At 52.4% G+C, this 20,295-nt stretch overlaps 2 protein-coding genes across 4 annotated transcripts; one reads left to right on the forward strand and one right to left on the reverse strand.

Annotated features, from left to right (window-relative positions):
• The first annotated feature begins 980 nt into the window (after positions 1 to 980).
• On the forward strand, positions 981 to 11,856 carry Ifi35 (interferon induced protein 35). Of its 2 annotated transcripts, XM_042282852.2 has the most exons (8): positions 1,007 to 1,147; positions 5,739 to 5,776; positions 9,772 to 9,870; positions 10,551 to 10,698; positions 10,789 to 10,895; positions 10,992 to 11,178; positions 11,279 to 11,385; positions 11,592 to 11,856. In XM_042282852.2, the coding sequence occupies exons 3-8, from the start codon at positions 9,811 to 9,813 to the stop codon at positions 11,781 to 11,783; spliced, it is 801 nt and encodes a 266-aa protein (XP_042138786.1). In that variant the 5' UTR covers positions 1,007 to 1,147; positions 5,739 to 5,776; positions 9,772 to 9,810; the 3' UTR covers positions 11,784 to 11,856. The 2 variants fall into 2 exon arrangements, with proteins under 2 accessions (XP_006993005.1, XP_042138786.1); XM_006992943.4 differs by lacking the exon at positions 5,739 to 5,776 and having other exon boundaries at positions 981 to 1,147.
• Positions 11,857 to 12,331: 475 nt separating this feature from the next.
• Positions 12,332 to 19,483, reverse strand: Vat1 (vesicle amine transport 1). 2 transcript variants are annotated; one of them, XM_006992944.4, is made up of 6 exons: positions 18,977 to 19,483; positions 16,256 to 16,463; positions 15,720 to 15,890; positions 15,522 to 15,611; positions 14,013 to 14,254; positions 12,332 to 13,858 (listed from the first exon to the last, which is right to left on the reverse strand). In XM_006992944.4, the coding sequence occupies exons 1-6, from the start codon at positions 19,400 to 19,402 to the stop codon at positions 13,775 to 13,777; spliced, it is 1,221 nt and encodes a 406-aa protein (XP_006993006.1). In that variant the 5' UTR covers positions 19,403 to 19,483; the 3' UTR covers positions 12,332 to 13,774. The 2 variants fall into 2 exon arrangements, with proteins under 2 accessions (XP_006993006.1, XP_076433807.1); XM_076577692.1 differs by lacking the exon at positions 18,977 to 19,483 and adding an exon at positions 18,187 to 18,949.
• Positions 19,484 to 20,295: the final 812 nt, after the last annotated feature.

Consider the following 20,295-nt stretch of genomic DNA (forward strand, 5'->3'; position numbering starts at 1 on the left):
AAGAGATCCTGACACTGGATGGATGGCCCAGCAGTTAGGAACAAGGTTCTCTTAGGACCAGAGTCTGTTTCCCAGCACCTACATCATACACAGTTCTTAAGAATTAAGGGAGGGCAGCAGTGGTACACGCCTTCAATCTCAGCACTAAGGAGGCAGAGGCAGGTGGATCTCTGAGTTCAAGGCTAGCCTGGTCTACATAGTAAGTTCCAGAACAGGTACCAGAACGACACTGAGAAACCCTGTCTCGGAAAAAACAAAGGTTAAGGGAGGGTGAGGCAGAGGCAAGTGCATGAGTTGGAGGACAGCCAGCACTGCACAATGAAACCCAGCCTGAAAAAGGGGGCAGGATGGCAGGGTGGGTAAGGGCTGCGGCTGCAGCTGCTGGCAAGTCTAATGAATAATTCCCTGGAACCCACAGGATACTAACCCATAAAAGTCGTTACCCCCATGCCTTCACAATAGTACGTGGACACTCCTGCCCACACAATAAATGTAATTTTAAAATCAGCCGGGCGGTGGTGGCGCACGCCTTTTATCCCAGCACTTGGGAGGCAGAGGCAGGCGGATCTCTGTGAGTTCGAGGCTAGCCTGGGCTACCAAGTGAGTTCCAGGAAAGGCGCAAAGCTACACAGAGAAACCCTGTCTCGAAAAACCAAAAAAAAAATAATAAAATCTGCTGGATGTGCCTTCACATGTCTTTAATCTTCAGCATGTTGGAAGCAAACGCAATAGAGTTCAAAGCCAGCTAAAGCTACATGCTAATCGTCTGTCTAAGAAAGGGGTAGAGGGAAATCCTAGGGATTCTTGAATCATCTGCCTGGGAAGATGGGTCGGGGCCAGTACCCACTCCCTTTGCAATCCCCTAGAACATACACCTGAATCAGGCATCACGCTGGGTCTTTGCAGTTGAAGGCTCCTCCCAAGGGTGGGGCTGTGTACTCGGAGGCGGGAATTCACAGAAAACGAAAGTAGAACCAAAACTTGCAAGCAGAAGTGGCTGGAGTTTATTTCAGACGCTGCTGGAGGCTGAGGAGGCCAAAGCCCCCTCTAAGGGCCCGAGCCAGACTTTAGTCCTCCAGGACCCTCCTGCTCTGAAGCCTCTGCTTTTGCCAACCAGGTGTGAGTCATGTCTGTGACTCTCCAAGATGTAAGTAAGGGAGCAGGAGTGTTTCGGGTGTGTGAGGGGGAATACAGAGTGCTCTAGGCTGAGAACCTGCTCAGCTCACACCCGCTGAAGGGCTGGAAAGAAGTAGAGAACTGGGGTCACCTCAGGCTGTGGTGGCTGGTCATTTTACCTAGGGCCTCAAAGACCAGGACTTTCAGCACACGCAGGTCAGGACCTTGATTCTGTGTGGATACATGTCTCAAGTTTCGTAGATAATTGGCATTAGTTAAATTATTCTGTACCTGCTCTAATGGGAAATAGGGATGCCCTGGGGTATCTCCCAGCCTCAGAGTCCTCCCCTCAGATTTCCATATCAACCTATTGCTCCTCTCTGGGTGCTCACTTTCCTCTGACTCGGTGGCCTCTGACCAGCTAGGCCCAGCTGTGAAGTGGTCCTGCCAGCAGCCAGTGAGACCACAGGAGCAACCACGGTGTCCTGCAGTGGGCAGCCACCTCTGAGGAGGGATCCAGCGCAGCTAGTCCTCCCCAGCTTTCCCAATCTCCCCCTCTCCTTAGTTCTTTGGCTTGAGAAGCTTTCATTTGCTTCTCAGATATAATAAGGAGAACCACAGGCTCCCGGAGCAAATCTGCCTGGTTTCAAATCCTGGTTTCTTCAGATTGTTGCCTTGGACCAATCATTAGCCTTTCTGGAGTTTACAGTCTAATCCCCATTTCCTCACTTACTACATAGGGATGTTAAACTTCGTCACAAGGGTACCTATGGGGAAGGCTAGGGAGATAGACAGCTCAGTCTGTAAACTGCTTATCTTCAAGCATGAGAAGGTATTCGGGCCTAAGAACCCAGGTTAAAAGCTGAGTGCAGTGACAGGTGCTTGTGATCCAGCAGAAGAGAGAGGCACACCGCTGGGGTCTGTCGGTGAGCCACCCTGGCCTCCTGGACAGCTCCAGACCAGTGAGAGACCCTGTCTTTAAAGGTGAGGGAGAGGCCTGGAGAGATGGCTCAGCAGTTAAGAGTATGTGTTACTCTGGGAGAGAGCCTGGCTTCAGTTCCCACCAGCATGTGGGTTCACAACCATCCGGAACTCTAGTTCCAGGGGATCCAGTGCCCTCTTCTGGCCTCTCCAGGCACCTGGCATGCATGTGGTACACTGACATGCATGCAAGCAAAACATCCACAAATGTAAATATGAGCGCGCGCACACGTGCGCGCGTGTACACACACACACACACACATACACACACACACACACACACACACACACACGCATGTATCCTGGGAACTGTACTAGAGAGATGGCTCAGTGGTTAAGAGCTCTGACTATCCTTCTAGAAGACCAGGATTTCCTAGCACTCACACGGATGCTCACAACCTTCTGTAACTCCAGTTCTAGGGGATCCAGCACCTCTTTTGGCCTCCTGGGACAGGGCATGCACATGGTGCACAGACATACGTGTAGTCAAAATATCCACACACATGAAAAAGAAAAATCCTGGTAACTAAGTTTAGGTCATAATCGCTAAGCCACCTCTCCAGTCCCATTATCTTTCTAAAAAATTGGTTTAGATTAATTTATCTTTTCTGAAAGATTTATTTTTATCTTTTATCATTATATTGGTTTCTTGCCTGCATGTGTGTCTATATACCACTTGCATGCCTAGTGCCTGTGGAGGACAGGAGAGGGGATTGGTTTCCCTGGATCTGAAGTTACAGCTGGTTGTGAATCTCCATGTGGATGCTGGAAATTGAACCTGGGTTCTCTATAAGAAGAGCCAGTGCTCTGAAGTGCTGAGCCATGTCTCGAACCCCAGATTTATTTCTTAGTTTATTTGTATGCATGTTCTACGAGCGTGTGTGTGTGTGTGTGTGTGTGTGTGTGTGTGTGTGTGTGTGTACCACGTGTGTCACTGGTGCCCTCAGAGGTCAAAAGAGGATGTTGGCGCCCCTCCAGGGAATCAAGGACAGTTGGGAGCCACCACGTGGGTGCTGGGAACTGAACCCGAGTCCTCTGCAAGAGCAGCAAGTGCTTTTTTGTTGTTTATTTATTTATTTTTAAATTATTTTTATTTTATGTGTTTTGCCATGGGTGTCGGGTCCCCTGGAACTGGAATTACAGACAGTTGTGAGCTGTCATGTGGGTGCTGGGAATTGAACCTGGGTCCAACTGGAAGAGCAGTCAGTGCTCTTAACTGCTGAGCCATCTCTCCAGCCCTTGTTGTTTGTTTATTGAGACAGGATCCCCCTGTGTAGCCGTAGCCCTGGCTGTCCTAGAACAAGCTCTGTAGACAAGGCTGGCCTCAAACTCACAGAGATCTAATTGCCTCTGCCTCCCAAGTGTGCTAAAGGCGTGTGCCGCCACAGTCCAGACAGCAAGTACTTATTTTTTTTTTTAAAGATTTATTTATTATGTATACAGTGTTCTGGGTGTATGCCTGCAGGCCAGAAGAGGGCGCCAGATGTTTGTGAGCCACCATGTAGAATCTGGGAATTGAACTCAGAACCTTTGGAAGAGCAGCCCAGAGCTCTTAACCTCTGAGGCATCTCTCTAGCCCTGCCAGTAATGTATCTTTTAATCACTACATAATCTTTCTTACTGTGTGTGTGTGTGTGTGCGCGTGCGCGTGCGTGTGCGTGTGCATGTGTGTGTGTGTGTGTGCGCGTGCGTGTGAGCACACTTGCCATGGTGAGCATATGGCAGTCACAGGATAACTTTCAGGAAGTTCTCTCCTCCCACCATTGATCTGGGGTCAAATTCAAGTCATCAGTCTTGTGTGTCAAGTGTTGTTATCACTAAGCCATCTCACCAGTTCCCCCACCCCCTATTTTAGTGGAATACCATTTACCCAGAAGGCAGGGGAAACAGATCAGTGGCTAATGAGGACCTGCTCAGTGCCAGGTGCGGGAGGATGCCATCATTCAAGTATCACAAAATCACCTCCTAGGCTGGGAGTGTAGCTCTGGGATAGAGCATGTGTTTAACATTTACAAGTCCGTTTCTATCCCCATCACTGTGGTGGGGAGGGCAGATCACAGAAGTTTGGCAACTTGGATTAGGCAATTAAAAACAGTTATACTTATCATAAAGACAATGATCAGAAGTTCACATACAGATAAGTCCTCAACTCACAACGGTCTGGCCTTACAATACTGTCAAAGTGACCACATTCAGTAAGAAGTGTCTTTTGTTTTTATTTTTGTTTGTTTACTTTTGTTTTGCTTTTGAGGCAAGGTCTCACTAGCAGCATTGGCTGGCTTGGAAGTCACTATGTAGACCAGGCTGGCCTCAGACTCACAGATCCACTTGCCTCTCTGCCTCTCCCAAACTGGGCTTAAAGTTATGCTCCACCACACCTAGCCAGGTAGTGCTCTTTGAATTTTGATCTCTTCTATTTGTGATCTGATGTTATCTCTGCTTATGGCAAGGAGTCATGCGGATGACCTCTGACACCCTACAATGCTAAACCATGACAAGTGAACACAGAGTACTCTCCTCCTCCGTGTTTCTGTCTTCTTACTTCCTATTTATTGAGACAGGGTCTGGATATGTAACCCAAGCTGGTCTCAAATTCTGTCTTCCCGTTACAGCTTTCCTAGTGCTGAGACTATAGACTTTCACTACCACATCTGGTTTATTCAACGCATTTCTTTTCTCCCTCTGTTTCTCTCTGTGTGTGTGTGTCTCTCTCTCTATCTCTCTTTCAGAAACAGGGTTTCTCTGTAACCCTGGCTGTCCTGGAACTTGCTCTATACACCAGGTTGGTCTCAAACTCAGATCTGCCTGCCTCTGCCTCTGGAGTGTTGGGACTAAAGGTATGCACCACCACGGCCTGGCTCAATGCATTTCTTAAAAGTATAATTTCCGCCTTTAATCCCAGCACTTGGGAGGCAGAGCCAGGCGGATCTCTGTGAGTTCGAGGCCAGCCTGGGCTACCAAGTGAGCTCCAGGAAAGGCGCAAAGCTACGCAGAGAAACCCTGTCTCGAAAAACCAAAAAAAAAAAAAAAAAAGTATAATTTCCATCTTTTTTTCCTTAGATGTTTGGTCTTTCCTTCTTATGAAGCAAGCTCCTTACATGGGCTTTGGTGGCAAATCTAAATCAGGAGGGGGAGGGTCAGTCCTCCCGGGCTTCAGGAGTTTGATTCCTGACTACCTTGCTATGAATGGAACCATGCATGCAGCCTTGCATAGGATTTGGAAAGCACGTGACCATCAAAGACACTTCAGAAATGTCCCTGGTGGCAGTGGTCTCCATTGTGTTCCAAATGACATACTCCTTTTTTCTTTTCTTTCTTTCTTTTTTCTTTTTTTTTTTTTTTTAAGATTTATTTATACATAGTGTTCTGCTTGCAGGCCAGAACGGGGCATAAGATCTCATTATAGATGGATATAAGCCGCCATGTGGTTGCTGGGAATTGAACTCAGGACCTCTCTGGAAGAGCAGCCAGTGCTCTTAACCTCTGAGCCATCTCTCCAGCCCCATGACACACTTCTTAATGGCCTTGTTGCTGTGCAGCATCTGGTTAGAGCAGCACCTCAGCTGCAGGTGGCTGCGGCTCCTGTTTTGGGTCACCTCCAAAAGTTAATGCATTTGACTTACAGTTTTTTCATCTCACAGGGCTTGTCCCACTGTGAACAGAGGGCATCTAGGAGAAGGTTAGTATTGTAGATCGTTTGTAACAAGAATAAAAGGGCGAGAGCATGGTGCTTTCCTGTAATTCCTGTACTCTGGAGGCTAAGGCAGGAGGATTGCCTTGAGTTAGGGTATGCTGGGTTAAAGAGAGACCTGTGTCCAAAATGAAAACAAAAGAAAAATGAAAATGTATGTGTCCCATAATAGATTAGCTTTTTTTTAAATTCGTTTTTATTTTATGTGCATTGGTGTTTTGCCTTCATGTATGTCTGGGTGAAGGTGTTGGGTCCTTTGGAACTGGAGTTACAGATAGCTGTGAGCTGCCATGTGGGTGCTGGGAATTGAACCCGGGTCCTCTGGAAGAGCAGTCAGTGCTCTTAGCCCATGAGCCATCTCTGCAGCCCCAATAGATTAGGTTTAAAAACATATGACAAAGGACATTACACAGTAGGGGACCGGGTGAGAGGGCAAGGTCCCTGCTGTGCTGGCATCAGGGCCTGAGCTGGAATCCCAGGAAACCAGGAACCAGCAAAGCTGGGCATTTGGCGTCTTGCATCCATAATCCCAGTGCTTCTGTGGCAAGATGGTAGACAGAGACAAAAGAGTCCCCAGAAGTCCAGGGCTAGCCTGCTACATACAGTGGCAACACGTGAGAGACCCTGTCTCAAACATGATAGAAGGCAAGGACTAACATCTGCGTTTGTTCTCAGACTTCTGCTTGTGTGCCACATGTGCACACACATACACACACACACACACACACACACACACACACACACACACACACACACTCAAGTGCATACACATGCACAAGGGAATCGGAATACCACCATAGCGGGTGGAGCTTGAGCAACAGAATCTGGATGTGTTTGCTCACGCCAAAGTTCCTAGTCCAGTTCACCCTGTCATTTGGCCCTCACAGCCACACAGAGTTTTTTTTTTTGTTTTTTTTTTTTTAAATCCTGAGACAGGGTCTCATCAATTAGCCCTGGCAGGCCTGACCTGGAACTCATTTACGTATGTATACCTTACCTCTGTCTCCCAAATACAAAGATTACAGGTATGTGCCACTGCACTTGGGTAATCTTTCTTTGTTTTGTTTTTCAAGACAGGGTTTCTCAAGCCAGGCGGTGGTGGCGCACGCCTTTAATCCCAGCACTTGGGAGGCAGAGCCAGGCGGATCTCTGTGAGTTTGAGGCCAGCCTGGGCTACAGAGTGAGTTCCAGGAAAGGCTCCAAAGCTACACAGAGAAAATCTGTCTCAACCCTCTCCCCCCCACACACCCAAAAAAAAAAAAGACAGGGTTTCTCTGTGTAGCCCTGGCTGTCCTGGAACTCGCTCTATACACCAGGCTGGCCTCAAACTCAGAGATCCTCCTGCCTCTGCCTCACAATTGCTGAGAATAAAGGCATGCACCGCCATCTCCACCACCTGGCAAGTTGTTCAAGTATGTTTTTGCTTGAGCTTCCTTTTTCAAATAAAAATCTAGAGTCCTAATTTCTTTTAAAAATAGGGAGATAAGCCGGTGGTACATGCCTATAGTCCCAGCACTGGGGAAGCAGAGGCAGGCGGTTCTCTGAGTTTGAGGCCAGCCTGGTCTACATAGTGAGTTCCAGAACAGCCAGAGCTATACAGAGAAATCCTATCTCAAAAAACAACCACAAACAAAAAAGAACAGGAATACACAGGATATTGGAACCACATCTCCATGGGGAAGCCAACCTCAGCCACTCCTTGTCACCCCACATGGGTCTTGACTTGCTGATGTCACTGGCCCTCAGCTACACTGAGTTTGTAACCTCTGATTCACAAATGTAAACAGGGACCTTTCCCACCATTCCTAAGCCAGCGTAATGTGGTCAAGCTCTAGCTTTCCTCTGCTTGAAACAGAACACACTCACACGGAATGTCTTCAGCACCTCACCTAACGTGCTCTCTCCTGGTACTCAACTTCACTCATTTATCACACGTCTACTAAACCTGTTTCGTTCCAGAGACTTTTCTAGACATTAGGGATACAGATGGGATCTAGGCAGGGCTGGCTCATTCCAAGCAAGCAAGCAAGGACACCCTTCCCTGGGCCAGTCTTATCGGGTTTCCTGACGAGCACCTGAGCGCTGCCAGCCACTGTCGGCCTTTCCCACAAACAAAGGTGCATTCATTCAGACTCCTCGTGCTGTTCCCTGTCTATTCTGTCGCTGTTCTCTTTGGACTCTCTCCAACTCACACCAACCTGGAAAGAAGGCTGCTTGGTATGTGGAAAGAGGACAGGCTAGGAGATGTGCAAATCACTTCTCCACTCAGGACTTCGTTTCTTCACTGGGAAGCACTGGGTGGCAGAGCCCTCTGGACTCAGTCTGCCTGGCCGAACGACTTCCAACAAATCCTCTAACCCTTTTCAGTCTCCTCCTCTATAAAGTAAGGTCAAGAGGGCATCCCCACAGTGTTGTGACAGAACTGATTGACATAGTCAATTTGAAAGGTTTAGCTTATGGGTGGGGTAGCTCATGCCTGTAATCCTCGAACTCTGGAGGAGTGTTTACTCCTGCCTGAACTGCGTGGGGGGTAGTAGTCCCGTCGTGACTACATACTACATACTACTACTCTGCCTCAAGACAACTGGAGGAGGGACTGGAGATGGAGGAGAATGCTTGAGTCCCTGGCACTCGGGAGGCAGAGCCAGGCGGATCTCTGTGAGTTCGAGGCCAGCCTGGTCTACAGAGCGAGATCCAGGAAAGGTGCAAAGCTACACAGAGAAACCCTGTCTCGAAAAACCAAAAAAAAAAAAAAAAAAAAAAAAGAGTGTGAGGCTACACCAGGTGTGGTGGCACACGCCTTTAATCCCAACACCTGGGAGGCAGAGGCAGGTGGATCTCTGTGAGTCTGAGGCCAGTCTGGTCTACAAAGTGAGTTCCTGGACAGCCAGGGCTACACAGAGAAACCTTGTCTAAAAAAAAAGGAGGAGGCCGGGCGGTGATGGCGCACGCCTTTAATCCCAGCACTCGGGAGGCAGAGCCAGGTGGATCTTTGTGAGTTCGAGGCCAGCCTGGGCTACCAAGTGAGTTCCAGGAAAGGCGCAAAGCTACACAGAGAAACCCTGTCTCGAAAAAACCAAAAAAAAAAAAAAAAAAAAAAAAAAAAAAAAAAAAAAAAAAAGGAGGAGGAGAGGAGGTGGGGAAAGAAGAAAAAGGGGTAAAGGTGCTTGCTGGGTGAGCCTGGCAACTCAAGTTTAATCCTCAGAACCCCACGGGGAGGGAGGAAGAACTAGCTCCACAAACTTGCCCTCAGGCCTCCAACATGCGCACTCACACAGATAAATGTAGACAGCAAGCAAGCAGGTTTAGCTCAGTAAATATTAACAAACAGGCCGGAGTGTAGTTCAGTGAGAGTGTGCACCTTGAATGCCCACAGACCAGGGTTCAAACCCCAGAACAACCAGAAGTTAGCAAACAGTGGAGTGACGTTTTGCCATCCCTAGCCAAGGCTCCTGCTGGAGGACTCGGTTGCTTTCACCTTTATGTTGGGATTTTCCTTCCTCTAAACTCCTGCTGCTCTTCCCAGTCAGCCACAGAACTTGGGTGAGTTTGGTACAGGACCGAGGGCCAGCGGGACTCTTCCCTGGCAGGGCTCAAGGCCTTGTAGCCAGAGCTAGACCAGTGTTTGTTAGAGTCTGGACCTAGGCTCGTGAATCAGCTGTAGCTGCTTCGGGGTCCTGAGGTGGACTGGATCAGGACCAGGCCAGTCCCGGGAAAGGGGGTCAGAGACTTGGGCATCATCTCTGCATCTGGAGAGGCCAGACCTGACCTCCCTCCCCAAGGCTGACTTGTTCTCAAGAAAGGCTGATGGCTGCCGCCTCCTCCTCTTCCTTTTTTCTTTTCTCCCCGAAGACAGGGTTTCTCTGTAGAACTGGATCTCACTCTGCAGACCAGGCTGGCCTCGAACCTAGAGTTCTGCCTGCCTCTGCCTCCTGGGTGCTGGGATTAAATGGCTGCCTTCTCACCCACCTCTGCTCCAACAGGTCCTCATCAGTCTTCAGGAGGAGCAAGTAAGGCTCAGGATGAAGCTGCAGGAGCTGCAGAAGCTGAAAAGGGAGCTGGTGGACTCTCCCAGAGACAAGGTTAGGTGGGAAATGAGGTTTTCCTGGTAGAAAAGGGCTGGCCAGGGACTGGAGAGATGGCTCCGTGGGTAAGAGCACTTGGATGCTCTTGCAGAGGATATAGGTTCAGTTCCTGGCACCCATCAGAGCAGCTCCTAATTGCCTAGAACTCCAGATGCGGGGGGGATACAACGCCCTCTTCTGGTCTTCATGGGTATCTGGACACACACAGACACACGTGCACCCGTGTGACTACTATTCCTTGCTGTGTGACCTCGAGTGTTGCTTGAGCTCTATGAATCTCAGTTTTCTCATCTGTGAGGTCAAGTTACCTACATTCCAGGCTTGTGTGAGGACAAACCAAAAGCTTGTATGAAAAGCGGCTGGTGTGAGCTGGGCGTGGTGGCACAAGCCTTTAATCCCGTCATTCATCATTCGGGAGGCAGAGGCAGGAGGATCTCTGTGAGTCTGAGGCCAGCCTGGTCTACAGAGCGAGCTCCAGGACAGCCTGAGAAAGAAAGGAAGCTCAAGTGTCTGGTGTGACCTGCGGTCGTCACCACACAGCCCAGCTCTTCAGTGAAGGCATTCACTCTGCACCGAGCATCGAACAGAACTGGGGGAGACGTTTTGCTCAGAAGGGAAGGGTGGGGACCTCTCCTACTCTCGAAGGTTATTACTTGCTTCCCTCTCCCAACCTCCAGATCCCATTCCCGGTGCCCGAGGTCCCCCTGGTATTCCAAGGCCGCACTCAGCAGGGCAGGCAAGTGTCCAAGTTTCTGGTTTCTAACTTGAAGATCTGCTGCCCTCTGCCTGGAGGTTCTGCTCTGGTCACCTTTGATGACCCCAAAGGTTAGCCTTGGGTGGGAGGGGTTAGCAGGGAGGTCAGAAGGTATCTCAGTACTGACCCTGCCCTCGCTCCCTCCCCCGCCCGCCCTCCAGTGGCTGATCAGTTGCTACAACACAAGGAACATAAAATTGACATCGAGGACTGCCGGATGCGGGTGCAGATCCAGCCCCTGGAGCTGCCTGTGGTGACCAACATCCAGGTGACCGAACGGCAGGGTCCTTTCCCGTGCTATGGGTGGGTGGGATTCAGCAGCTGGGTTATATGGATGAGTGGGTCATCCGCTGTCTCCTGCTAGGTGTCCAGCCAGCCGGATAACCACAGGGTGCTGGTCAGTGGCTTTCCTGCTGGACTGAAGCTGAGTGAGGAGGAGCTGCTCGACAAGTTGGAGATCTTCTTTGGCAAGGCCAAGAACGGAGGCGGGGATGTGGAGGCCCGGGAGATGCTACAAGGGACCGTCATGCTAGGTTTTGCTGATGAACAAGGTATGGGTCCTGCCGGGGAGGCTGGGGGTCAGGGTGCACGAGACTGGGAGAGGAAAGGCCTTAATGACAAAGGCCACCCACCCCTCCCTGTTCCTCACAGTGGCCCAGCACCTGTGCCAGATTGGCCAGTTCACAGTGTCACTGGGCCGACAGCAGGTCCCTCTGAGAGTCTCTCCCTATGTGAGCGGGAAGATCCAGAGAGCGGAGGTAAGTGGTGGGTGAGGCCAGGGAAGCGTCTACCTGCCCAACACCTGCCTGGGGAGGGCTCAGGGCCCCCAAACCTTAATGGCCTACCCAGCAGCCTTCCTGGCCTTCCAGACCCATCCCATGTTTTCATGAGGTACTCCTCATTCCAACCTCTGCCCCCCACGGCCCTGTATTCCAATGAGTCCTTGTTTCCTGTCTTTTTCTAGATCAAATACCAGCCAGCACTTCACTCAGTGCTGGTGACGAATATTCCTGATGTCCTGGATGCCCAAGAACTGCATGACATCCTGGAGATCCACTTCCAGAAGCCCACCCGTGGGGGCGGGGAGGTGGAGGCCCTGGCAGTTGTGCCCTCAGGGGAGCAGCGCTTGGCTGTCTTCACTTCCGCATCAAGCTAGGTCTGCATGTCCACCTGCTAGGGACTGGGATCACTGCCTAATGCTACCGAGAACAATGAAAGTACTAACCCAGTGTGATGTGATGATCTTCCTCATTTCAGGATGGGGGACTCTAAGTGGAAGGGAGGCCACGGGAGAGGGCGGAACCCAGACCTGGACACAGTGGCCTTCCACTGATTCACTTTCTCCACCACTTTTTTTTTTTTTTTTTTTTTTTGGCTTTTCGAGACAGGGTTTCTCTGTGTAGCTTTGCGCCTTTTCCTGGAACTCACTTGGTAGCCCAGGCTGGCCTCGAACTCACAGAGATCCGCCTGGCTCTGCCTCCCGAGCTGGGATTAAAGGCATGCGCCACCACCGCCCGGCTTCTCCACCACTTTTTTTACCTTGAGGGACACGGTTGCCCTGGCAGTTCTGGAACTCACTCTGTAGCCCAGGCTGGCCTCGAACTCACAGAGATCCACCTGGTTCTGCCTCCTGAGTGCTGGGATTAAGGGCGTGTGCCGCTGCCACCAGGCCCCACCACTCTTAAAGGCAACATCTGGTCAGAATTAGGGGTTTGGCTTTTTATTGACACAACACAAAGGCAGCTGTGGTAATGGGGTGGGGGGGCACAAAAGCAGAAATCGCACTTCCTACATGGAGGCCTCATTTAGACAACAGAGTGGCTGGGCCCCTCCCCCTACCTCCCACTGATCACGGCTGGGGTAACAGCTCTCCCTAACCCAAGCTCAGAAGCAGAGGGATTACCCCTGCCCAGCCTTAAAGGTCCCCGCTTTGGCTCCAGTAGCCCAGGCCCTTTTAACTACCCCATTCGCTGCTCCCTGCCCGCGCTCCTCCTCCCCCACCAGTGTAAACAAAGTTTGGGGCTGAACCTCACAGCTGCCTCTAGGCTCCGGGAAGGCAGCGACCTCCCTTGTCAGCAAAGGTAATGTGCTCGGATTCTCGCTTTGGTCCCCGACTAAGGCCCAGCAGTATCTCTCAGAACTCTGGCCGGTCCACCTTCCTGCCTCTTTCTTCTCCACCACCGACAGACAGGACGACGGCACAGGGCGCAGACCACAGTAAAAGCAACTGAGCCCCAGAGGCTGGCGCTAGCCCCTCCCACCCCTGGCACGTACACAGATTTTTGGCAGTGTTATAGGACTGGGGAGGAGTAAGGCCTCTGCTCCGCCAGGCTAGGGAAGGCACTGGGGAGACGAGAAAGGAGCCGGGGACGGGGCTGCCCCCCTCCCCCCCAAGCACAAGTTTTCCAATGCTAAGGCACTGAGACAAATCCAGAGACCTCAGTGAAGGGAGGGGACTGGGTACCCTCCCAGAGCGGTGAGCTGGGGAGTTGGTCTGATTCCTGCCCTTGCTGGAGGAGGCAGCCTTGGTTCAAGGCAGCAAATTGGAGGTGGAAGAAATCCAACTGTGCTTGAGAGATTGGGGGCAGGAGACAAGGTTGGGTACTGATCAAGTCTAGGGGTGGGCACTCGGCTTGGGTGGAGTGGGCACTCGGCTTGGGTGGTGTGGACACTACGGAGGTACAGGTACATGCTGGACTCACACAGATTAGCCCCACATCCTGAGCTGACACTTGATTCTTTGGGGAGGTGGTGGGGCAGGAGGGGAGATAGGCAGGGGTGGAAGCACACGGGACGGGACAGGACAGGGAGGGACTGGCTAACCTTGGCACAAAAGCAGCATGGCAGGCCCAGGGAGAGGGTGGAGGGGCAGGAAGCAGCCAGCCTCCTGCTGACCCTTCCTGTCCCCTTGGCAGGGCCCAGACATCCAAGTGGTCACTTCCCAACCTCTTCTGAGGGCAGGAAGGGGGAGGGGCAGCCCTGAGCAAAGGGCAAGCTCAGGGCAGGGAAGCGGCCATCAGCAGTGACCTTTTGGGGAGGGAGGGCAGAGCATCATGACAGAGGATGAAATGTGAGAGGCTGGTGGGCAACACAACAGGGCTTCCCATCTTCTCCCTTCCCGGCTCTCCAGGGCCCCTCGCCCCTCGCCTAGGTCTCCTTCTCAGGTCCGGGAACCAGGAGGACCTTGCCCACATTTTTCTTCTCCTGCATCTGCTTCATGGCATCAGCCACCTGGACGGGAAGAAAAGATCACTATTGATGCCATCTGTCCCATCTCCGAGGGCCAGCCCCAAGACGACAGTTCCCATCTGCTCCCAGGACCCTCTCCCGAGTCCCTGCACTTTCTGAGTCCAACCCAGACCCTTCCTGGAGTCATCACACGCACCTTCTCGAAGGGCCAGACGGAGTCAATTCGGGGTTTGATGTGGCCCTGGTTGTACAGAGCCAGGAGGTGGGTGACCACCCTACTGATGAGCTCCACCTCTCCCTCCAGGTAGCCCAGGTGGAAACCGCACACAGCTCGGTTGGCCTGCAGCAGCTGCAGAGCCGTCACGCTGAACTGGTTCCACCAAGTGCGGGCCATGGCCATCAGGTTCCGCTTGGGGCCAGTCAGCACGTTGGCCATTCCTAAGGGACAGAGTGACATACATGGCGTATGATCCATCTGCCAGGGACATCCCTGTGTGTCTGAATCCAGGCTTGTCTAGCTCCTAAATCTCCTTGCACACTCAACACCAGGACAATCCCGGTGACCAGGCACAAAGTAACTCTTCTTCTCTGGCACATGCCTATAATCCCACTACTCAGGAGGGAGGCAGGAGTTCAAGGCCATTCTCAGTTACATGGCAAGTCTCAGCTACTTGAGATTTGTCTACACATGCACATGCATACACACCTACACATGCACATACATGTACGCACACAGTTGTGCACATCCATGCATACACACACACACACACACACACACACACACAAAGTGAGCCCTTAAGATGACTCTGTGCCAAGCTTGGCAACCAGAGTGTCATCCTTGGGGCCCATATGGTGGAGGAAGATCACTGACTCCTGCCAGCTGTCCTGAGTCCCTCACGGGCACCATGGCACCCATATGTCCACACACAAGGGAATGCAGCTCAGTTGGAAGAGTGTTTGCCTACCCTGTACTCTCTAAGTCAAGTATGTGGCACAAGCACTAATCTCAGCATTTAGGAAGTAGAGGCAAGATGAGAAGTTCAAGTTCATCCTTGACTAAAAAGTGGGTTTGAAGCCAAGTTGGGATACTGAAACCTTACTTAAAAAAAAGAAAAAAAGGGCCAGGTGAGGTGGCTCAGGCCTTTAATCCCAGCACTGGGGAGGCCGAGGCAGGTGGATCTCTGAGTTCCAGGCTAGCCCGAGCTACTTAATGAGATCTTGTATCAAAGAAAAAGAAAAAAGGCGAGGAGGAGGAAAGACTAGTTTGCATCAGGAATGGTACCACATTCCCATAACCCAGCCCCGGGGACATGCAGGCAGGAGACAGAAGAGCGGGGAGCCCTCGGCAGAGAGAGAGAAAGAGAGCACATGCTCTCCCCCAAAATCTCTCTCATTTTCATATCTGCCTTTTTGTGTAAAGTAGGTTTTAAAATGAAAGTCCAGCTTGCCCAAGAAGCCCAGGTGGGCTGCAGGAGGGAGGCGGAGCAGCTGGGTCTGCATCAGAGGTAATCCCCAAATGGGAACGCAGAATTACTATGATTCACAGGAAAAGTTGTGAAAGAGAATCCCAGAGGCAGCAACCTCATTCAAATATCCAGGACCCTTCCAAACCCTGACGCTCAGGCCCCTGTATCCCACCCTATTAATGGGATTTAATTATTAATTAGTCCCACCCTCCTGCCCCGAGAGAGGACTAACGACTCACCGTAAGTGACAACTTTGCCCATAGGTTTGAGGAGGTGGTAGGCCCTGGCAGTGTCTGACCCACCCAGGGGGTCCATGACGATGTCTACTCCTGTCACAGAGTAAGACCCAGGGGTGAAAAACATTAATATCCACAGATCTGGAGACCGCCCCCTCCCTGTCCTGCGCCGTCCTCCCCACTCCCCGGCCCTGCCCCCACCTTTGGGGGAGATCTTCTTGATCTCATCCACGTAGTCAGTTGTGTGGTAGTCGATGGCGTGTGTGACCCCATTCTCCTTCAGCACCTCATGCTTGCTGGCTGAGGCTGTTCCGAACACCGTCACATTCTCCACGGTGCGGCACAACTGCAGGGCTGCCATGCCCACCCCACCTGCAGCACCAAGTGGGTACAGAGTCGCTCAGCTACCCTTCTGCACTCCAGCCCCACCAAGACCCAGTCAGTGAGTCCGTCACGCTCACTGTGCCTTAACTCCTTTGGGGGCCCACGTTTAAATTCCATATTTGAGAACCGGAGAGAAGGAGGTTGGACAGGAAAAGGTGTGGGGTGTAGGCATGTTGCTAAGGACAGCAGGCTGGACCTGGTGTCTAAATGTTACCACGGCAACTATATGCAGAGGCCTCTGGGCTCCACAGGCCAGGCAGCCTGGTGTTACCATGACAACAAACCAGACGGAGTCCAGAAGGGGCCCCAGGAAGGGAAATGAGGGTGGGGTAAGAAAGGAAGGGACCTGTCACCTGCAGCCATGTGTACCAAGACGCTGTGGCCAGGCCTCAGGTTGCCGAAGTCAAAGAGAACCATGTAGGCCGTGATATAATTGACCAACAAAGCAGCGGCTTCCTCAAAGGTCATGGCCTCAGGCATCAGGAAAGTCTGGGCCGATGGCACGGTGACCTCCTCCTGCCACATCCCCGACCGGTTCAACACCATCACCCGGTCCCCTGCCTTGAAAAAATGGAAGAGTGTCATTTGATTATTCATTCATTAACCCCCAGGTGACTTACTGGCCTTCATCATGTCCCAGACCACTGGACACAGAGTAGGTGGGGGCAGCAGCAGTGGCTGAAGTGTTAACAGTAGCAGTGTCATTTACTGAGTGTTTGTCTAGTGCTTCATGTGGAATCGCTCAATCCATCCTTACATCAGCTTTGGGCCATCCTTATCTGCACGTAACAGATCGTACACTTCATTATTGTGTAAGGCCCCTGAACGCAAGAAACTTCCAGTTAGGGCAAGAGTTAAGTATTGTCAAAGAGATGAAACTGCTTTGATTGCAAAAGTGGGTCCCACCATTTTAATGACAATGTGGCCTGGAGCAAATAAAAATTATTTAACCAGTTTTCTTATCTGCATAAGGGGAATTGTAAGAATTAAACAAGGAAAAAAACCCCAACATTCAGTAACACTTATCACATTGTCTATCATACAGTTAATATTAGCAATGTTAGCTATCAATAATAACAATAATAACAGCAAGAAGGGGAAGTCATCAATACAGGTAAATGTACCTGAGTTGTAAATGGTAAATGGTTGGGTGTGACCAACCAGGGGCAGTTGTATTTAAGCTAACAGTGGCAGCCCTAGAAAAACATGCACCCAGATATGGCACAAAAGGGTCGATGCTCAAGAAGAGGCAACCCATCCCAGCCACGAGGAAAAAGCGTTGTCTTTCATTCTCAGGCACTTGCATGAGGGTCTCTCTGCAGGAAGAAAGGGGATAGACAGAGGAATCCTTCCAGCAACTAGGCAGGAGGAGGGAGGGGTCTCAGTCAGCCTGAAGAGTGCAGAGAGAAAGAAGTGTGGGGGCTGTCCTAGACAATTGGGGCCCATCTTAGCTCCTGCCAGGAAATTCAGTGTCCACAGGGTAGGAGATTAAGACCCCTCCATAGGCCATTTCCCATGCCAAGTCCCCACACTCCACTGAAGGGGACACCTTTTTCTGTGAGTTCTGGGGGTGAGGCCTGGGGAAGGAAACTCAAGTCGAGTAGATACAGTAACAACCCAAGAGAGCTAGCAACAGAATAACTTCCAGCCAGACTGACGGCCAGCCCCAGACGTACTCTCGAATAACTGTCACTTGGTCTGGCTCATAACTAACCTTTAGCCCTCCCAGCTCAGGGCCATGACCCCTCCCCAACACAGCCACCAGGAGGGTGGGAAAGCCCTCCCCACAGAATCCAGGATTACAGCAGATTCTTGCCTTCGGCAGGATATCCTGTATTTACCAGGCGGAAAGTGTGGGGAGGAGTGGATAGATGGGCGGCCTTCAGAAGTAACTCCAACCCTTAACTTCCCCTTTCACCCCTCCCCTCCCATTCCTTTTAGCATCATCCAAGAAAAGGATTATTTCCAAGTCAGGGCAATGGTGGGACCGCAGCTGGATTCATGGAGAAGGACTTGAAGGAGGGGCTGTTTGCGTGTTCAACAAATCCAGCAAACCCAGCAGGATAGCCAAGGCAAGATTTGAAGTCTGCCGTGGAGAGGCCTCTCCTGAAGGTGCTGGATTTGAAAAGAAACTCCTGAACACATGCTATGAAGAGGCCTCACCCCAGATCTCTCAAAAAGCTGGTCATCTGTCAAGTCTCATGTGGCCGAGGTTATGGCTGCGATTAATGATAAATGAGAAACAGACCGGCAAAGCTGGGCCAACCTGCTCAAGGTGCCATACCTCTCTACCCTGGTCCAAACGGGCTCCGCCCGCCCCGGGTGTCAGAGGCTGGGGTCCTCCGAAAGGGAGGCAGAGATGGTTAGGGCCGGAAATTCCCAAGGGTAGCCCCGGGTCGTGGCCTGCCCGCTGAGTCACTGGAGCTGAGATGGTGTTGCAGTCACGAGAGCGAGCCCAAGACAAAGATGGGAGCCCGATCCCGCCTCCCCTAACGCCAAAAAACCTGAGTAGTAGTGTAAGTCCCGTGGGGGTGGGGGGAGCAAGGCTCTCTCTGCTCCATGATGGGTGTGTCCCCTCCGGCCCAGCTCGGGGAGGGGCCGCCATACACCCCCAGACACCACGGGGCTGCATGTGACCAGCGCTCTGGCACAGCCTCCTGCGCCCCCGCCTAACCCCGGCTACACAGCTTCTCCAAGCTCCCTCGGGAAGGAAAGCGGGAGCTAGTCACCACCCAGCCACGGACCACAACTGCCCGGGGAGTGTTTAGTGGGCAGGGGTACACAGGTGTGGTTTTACTAGGGGAGGGGGCGAGCAGGTCATCTTGCGCATGCGCCTGACCGCCTTATTGTTTCCCCCCCCCCCCATAACTCCGCTTGGGGCGGCGGCCACTACTAAAAAATGGTTGGGGAAGGGGCGATAACGCTGTCGCCGGCCCCCAGCAAGTCCTCTAAGCCTCAAGACATAAAATTGCTTTTCCCGGGCGTCCCATGTTAGTCCACCCGCGCGTCCCTGCTGGCTGCCCCGTCCAGCCACACCCCCGGCACGCGCCCACTCCCGCCTGGCCGCCGCTCACCTTACGGTCGCCGACACCCTCGCCCACGGCCACCACTACCCCCGCGCCCTCCATGCCGGGGGTGACCGGCAGGGGAGGCAGCCGGTCGTAGAGCCCCTGGCGGGCCATGAGGTCGGCGAAGTTGAGCCCGCAGGCTCGCACGCGCAGCGTCAGCTGACCGGGACCCGGGGCCGGGGGCGCGGCCGGTCGGCTCTGCAGCTTCACCTTGTCGTAGCCACCGAAACCGGTGAGTACCAAGCAGCGCAGCGGCGGGGCCGAGGCGGCGGCCGACGCCTCGGGGGCCGGGGGCGGCTGCGGGTCGCTCGACACCTCGACGGTCGGGGGCTGCGAAGACGCATCCTCCCCGGCCCCTGCCCCGGTCCCGGCCCCGGCCTCGGCCGCCGCCGCCGCAGTGGCCGCCTCGGCTGCCTCCCTCTCGGCAGACATGGCTAGACAGACTCCCGACGTGCGCTCCCAGCTGTCCAGAAAGGGTGCCCAGCTTGGGAGGGCGGGACACGCGTCAGGAAGAGAGCAGGCTGCAGACACCAGTGGGTGGGGCGGGGCCCTGGGGCGGGGCCTTGGCCCGGGGGTGGGGCTTCGTGCGCCGACTTAAAGGGCTCGGCCCTCTGCGGACCGAGCTGGGAGAGAGCGCTGAAGGACTAGCGATGCCCGTGAAGGGGAGGTGGAGGAGGAGGGGGGTGGGTGGTGTGTGTGTGTGTGACTGATAAGCGTGACGAGATTCTGGAGCACGGAGAGACGGAGACTTATACGGGTTAAAAGCTGTCATGGATAAGAATAATCCAAAAATCTGAGTTTAAATTAGATTTGGGGAGCTAGTCACCTGTGGATCAGAACCCGATGAAATTGTGCCTCAGATTCTGACTCTGCCCACTAGTAGTAACCAGACTTCATTCACTGTAGTCTTTTTTTTTGTTGTTGTTGTTTGTTTGTTTTGTTTTTGATTTTTTCGAGACAGGCTTTCTATGTGTAGCTTTGCGCCTTTCCTGGATCTCGCTCTGTAGCCCAGGCTGCCCTCGAATTCACAAAGATCCACCTGCCTCTGCCTCCCACGGGCTGGGATTAAAGGCGTGCACCACCACTGCCCGGCCACTGTAGTCTTTCAGTGGCAAATTACACATGTGAGTTTATAAATTTCCTTACACATGTGAGAGCCTCCAAGGCAGGATCTCACTATGTAGCCCTGGCTGTCCTGGAACCTGCTATGTAGAGGAGGCTGGCTTTGAACTCACAGAGATCCACCTGTCTCTGCTCCTGAGTGTTGTGGTTAAAGGCATGCGCCATGACTCTCCCTGTTCTTTCTCACTTTCTTCCTTTTGTTG

Source organism: Peromyscus maniculatus, chromosome 8, assembly GCF_049852395.1.
Source record: "Peromyscus maniculatus bairdii isolate BWxNUB_F1_BW_parent chromosome 8, HU_Pman_BW_mat_3.1, whole genome shotgun sequence".
Classification (NCBI taxonomy): Eukaryota; Metazoa; Chordata; class Mammalia; order Rodentia; family Cricetidae; genus Peromyscus; species Peromyscus maniculatus.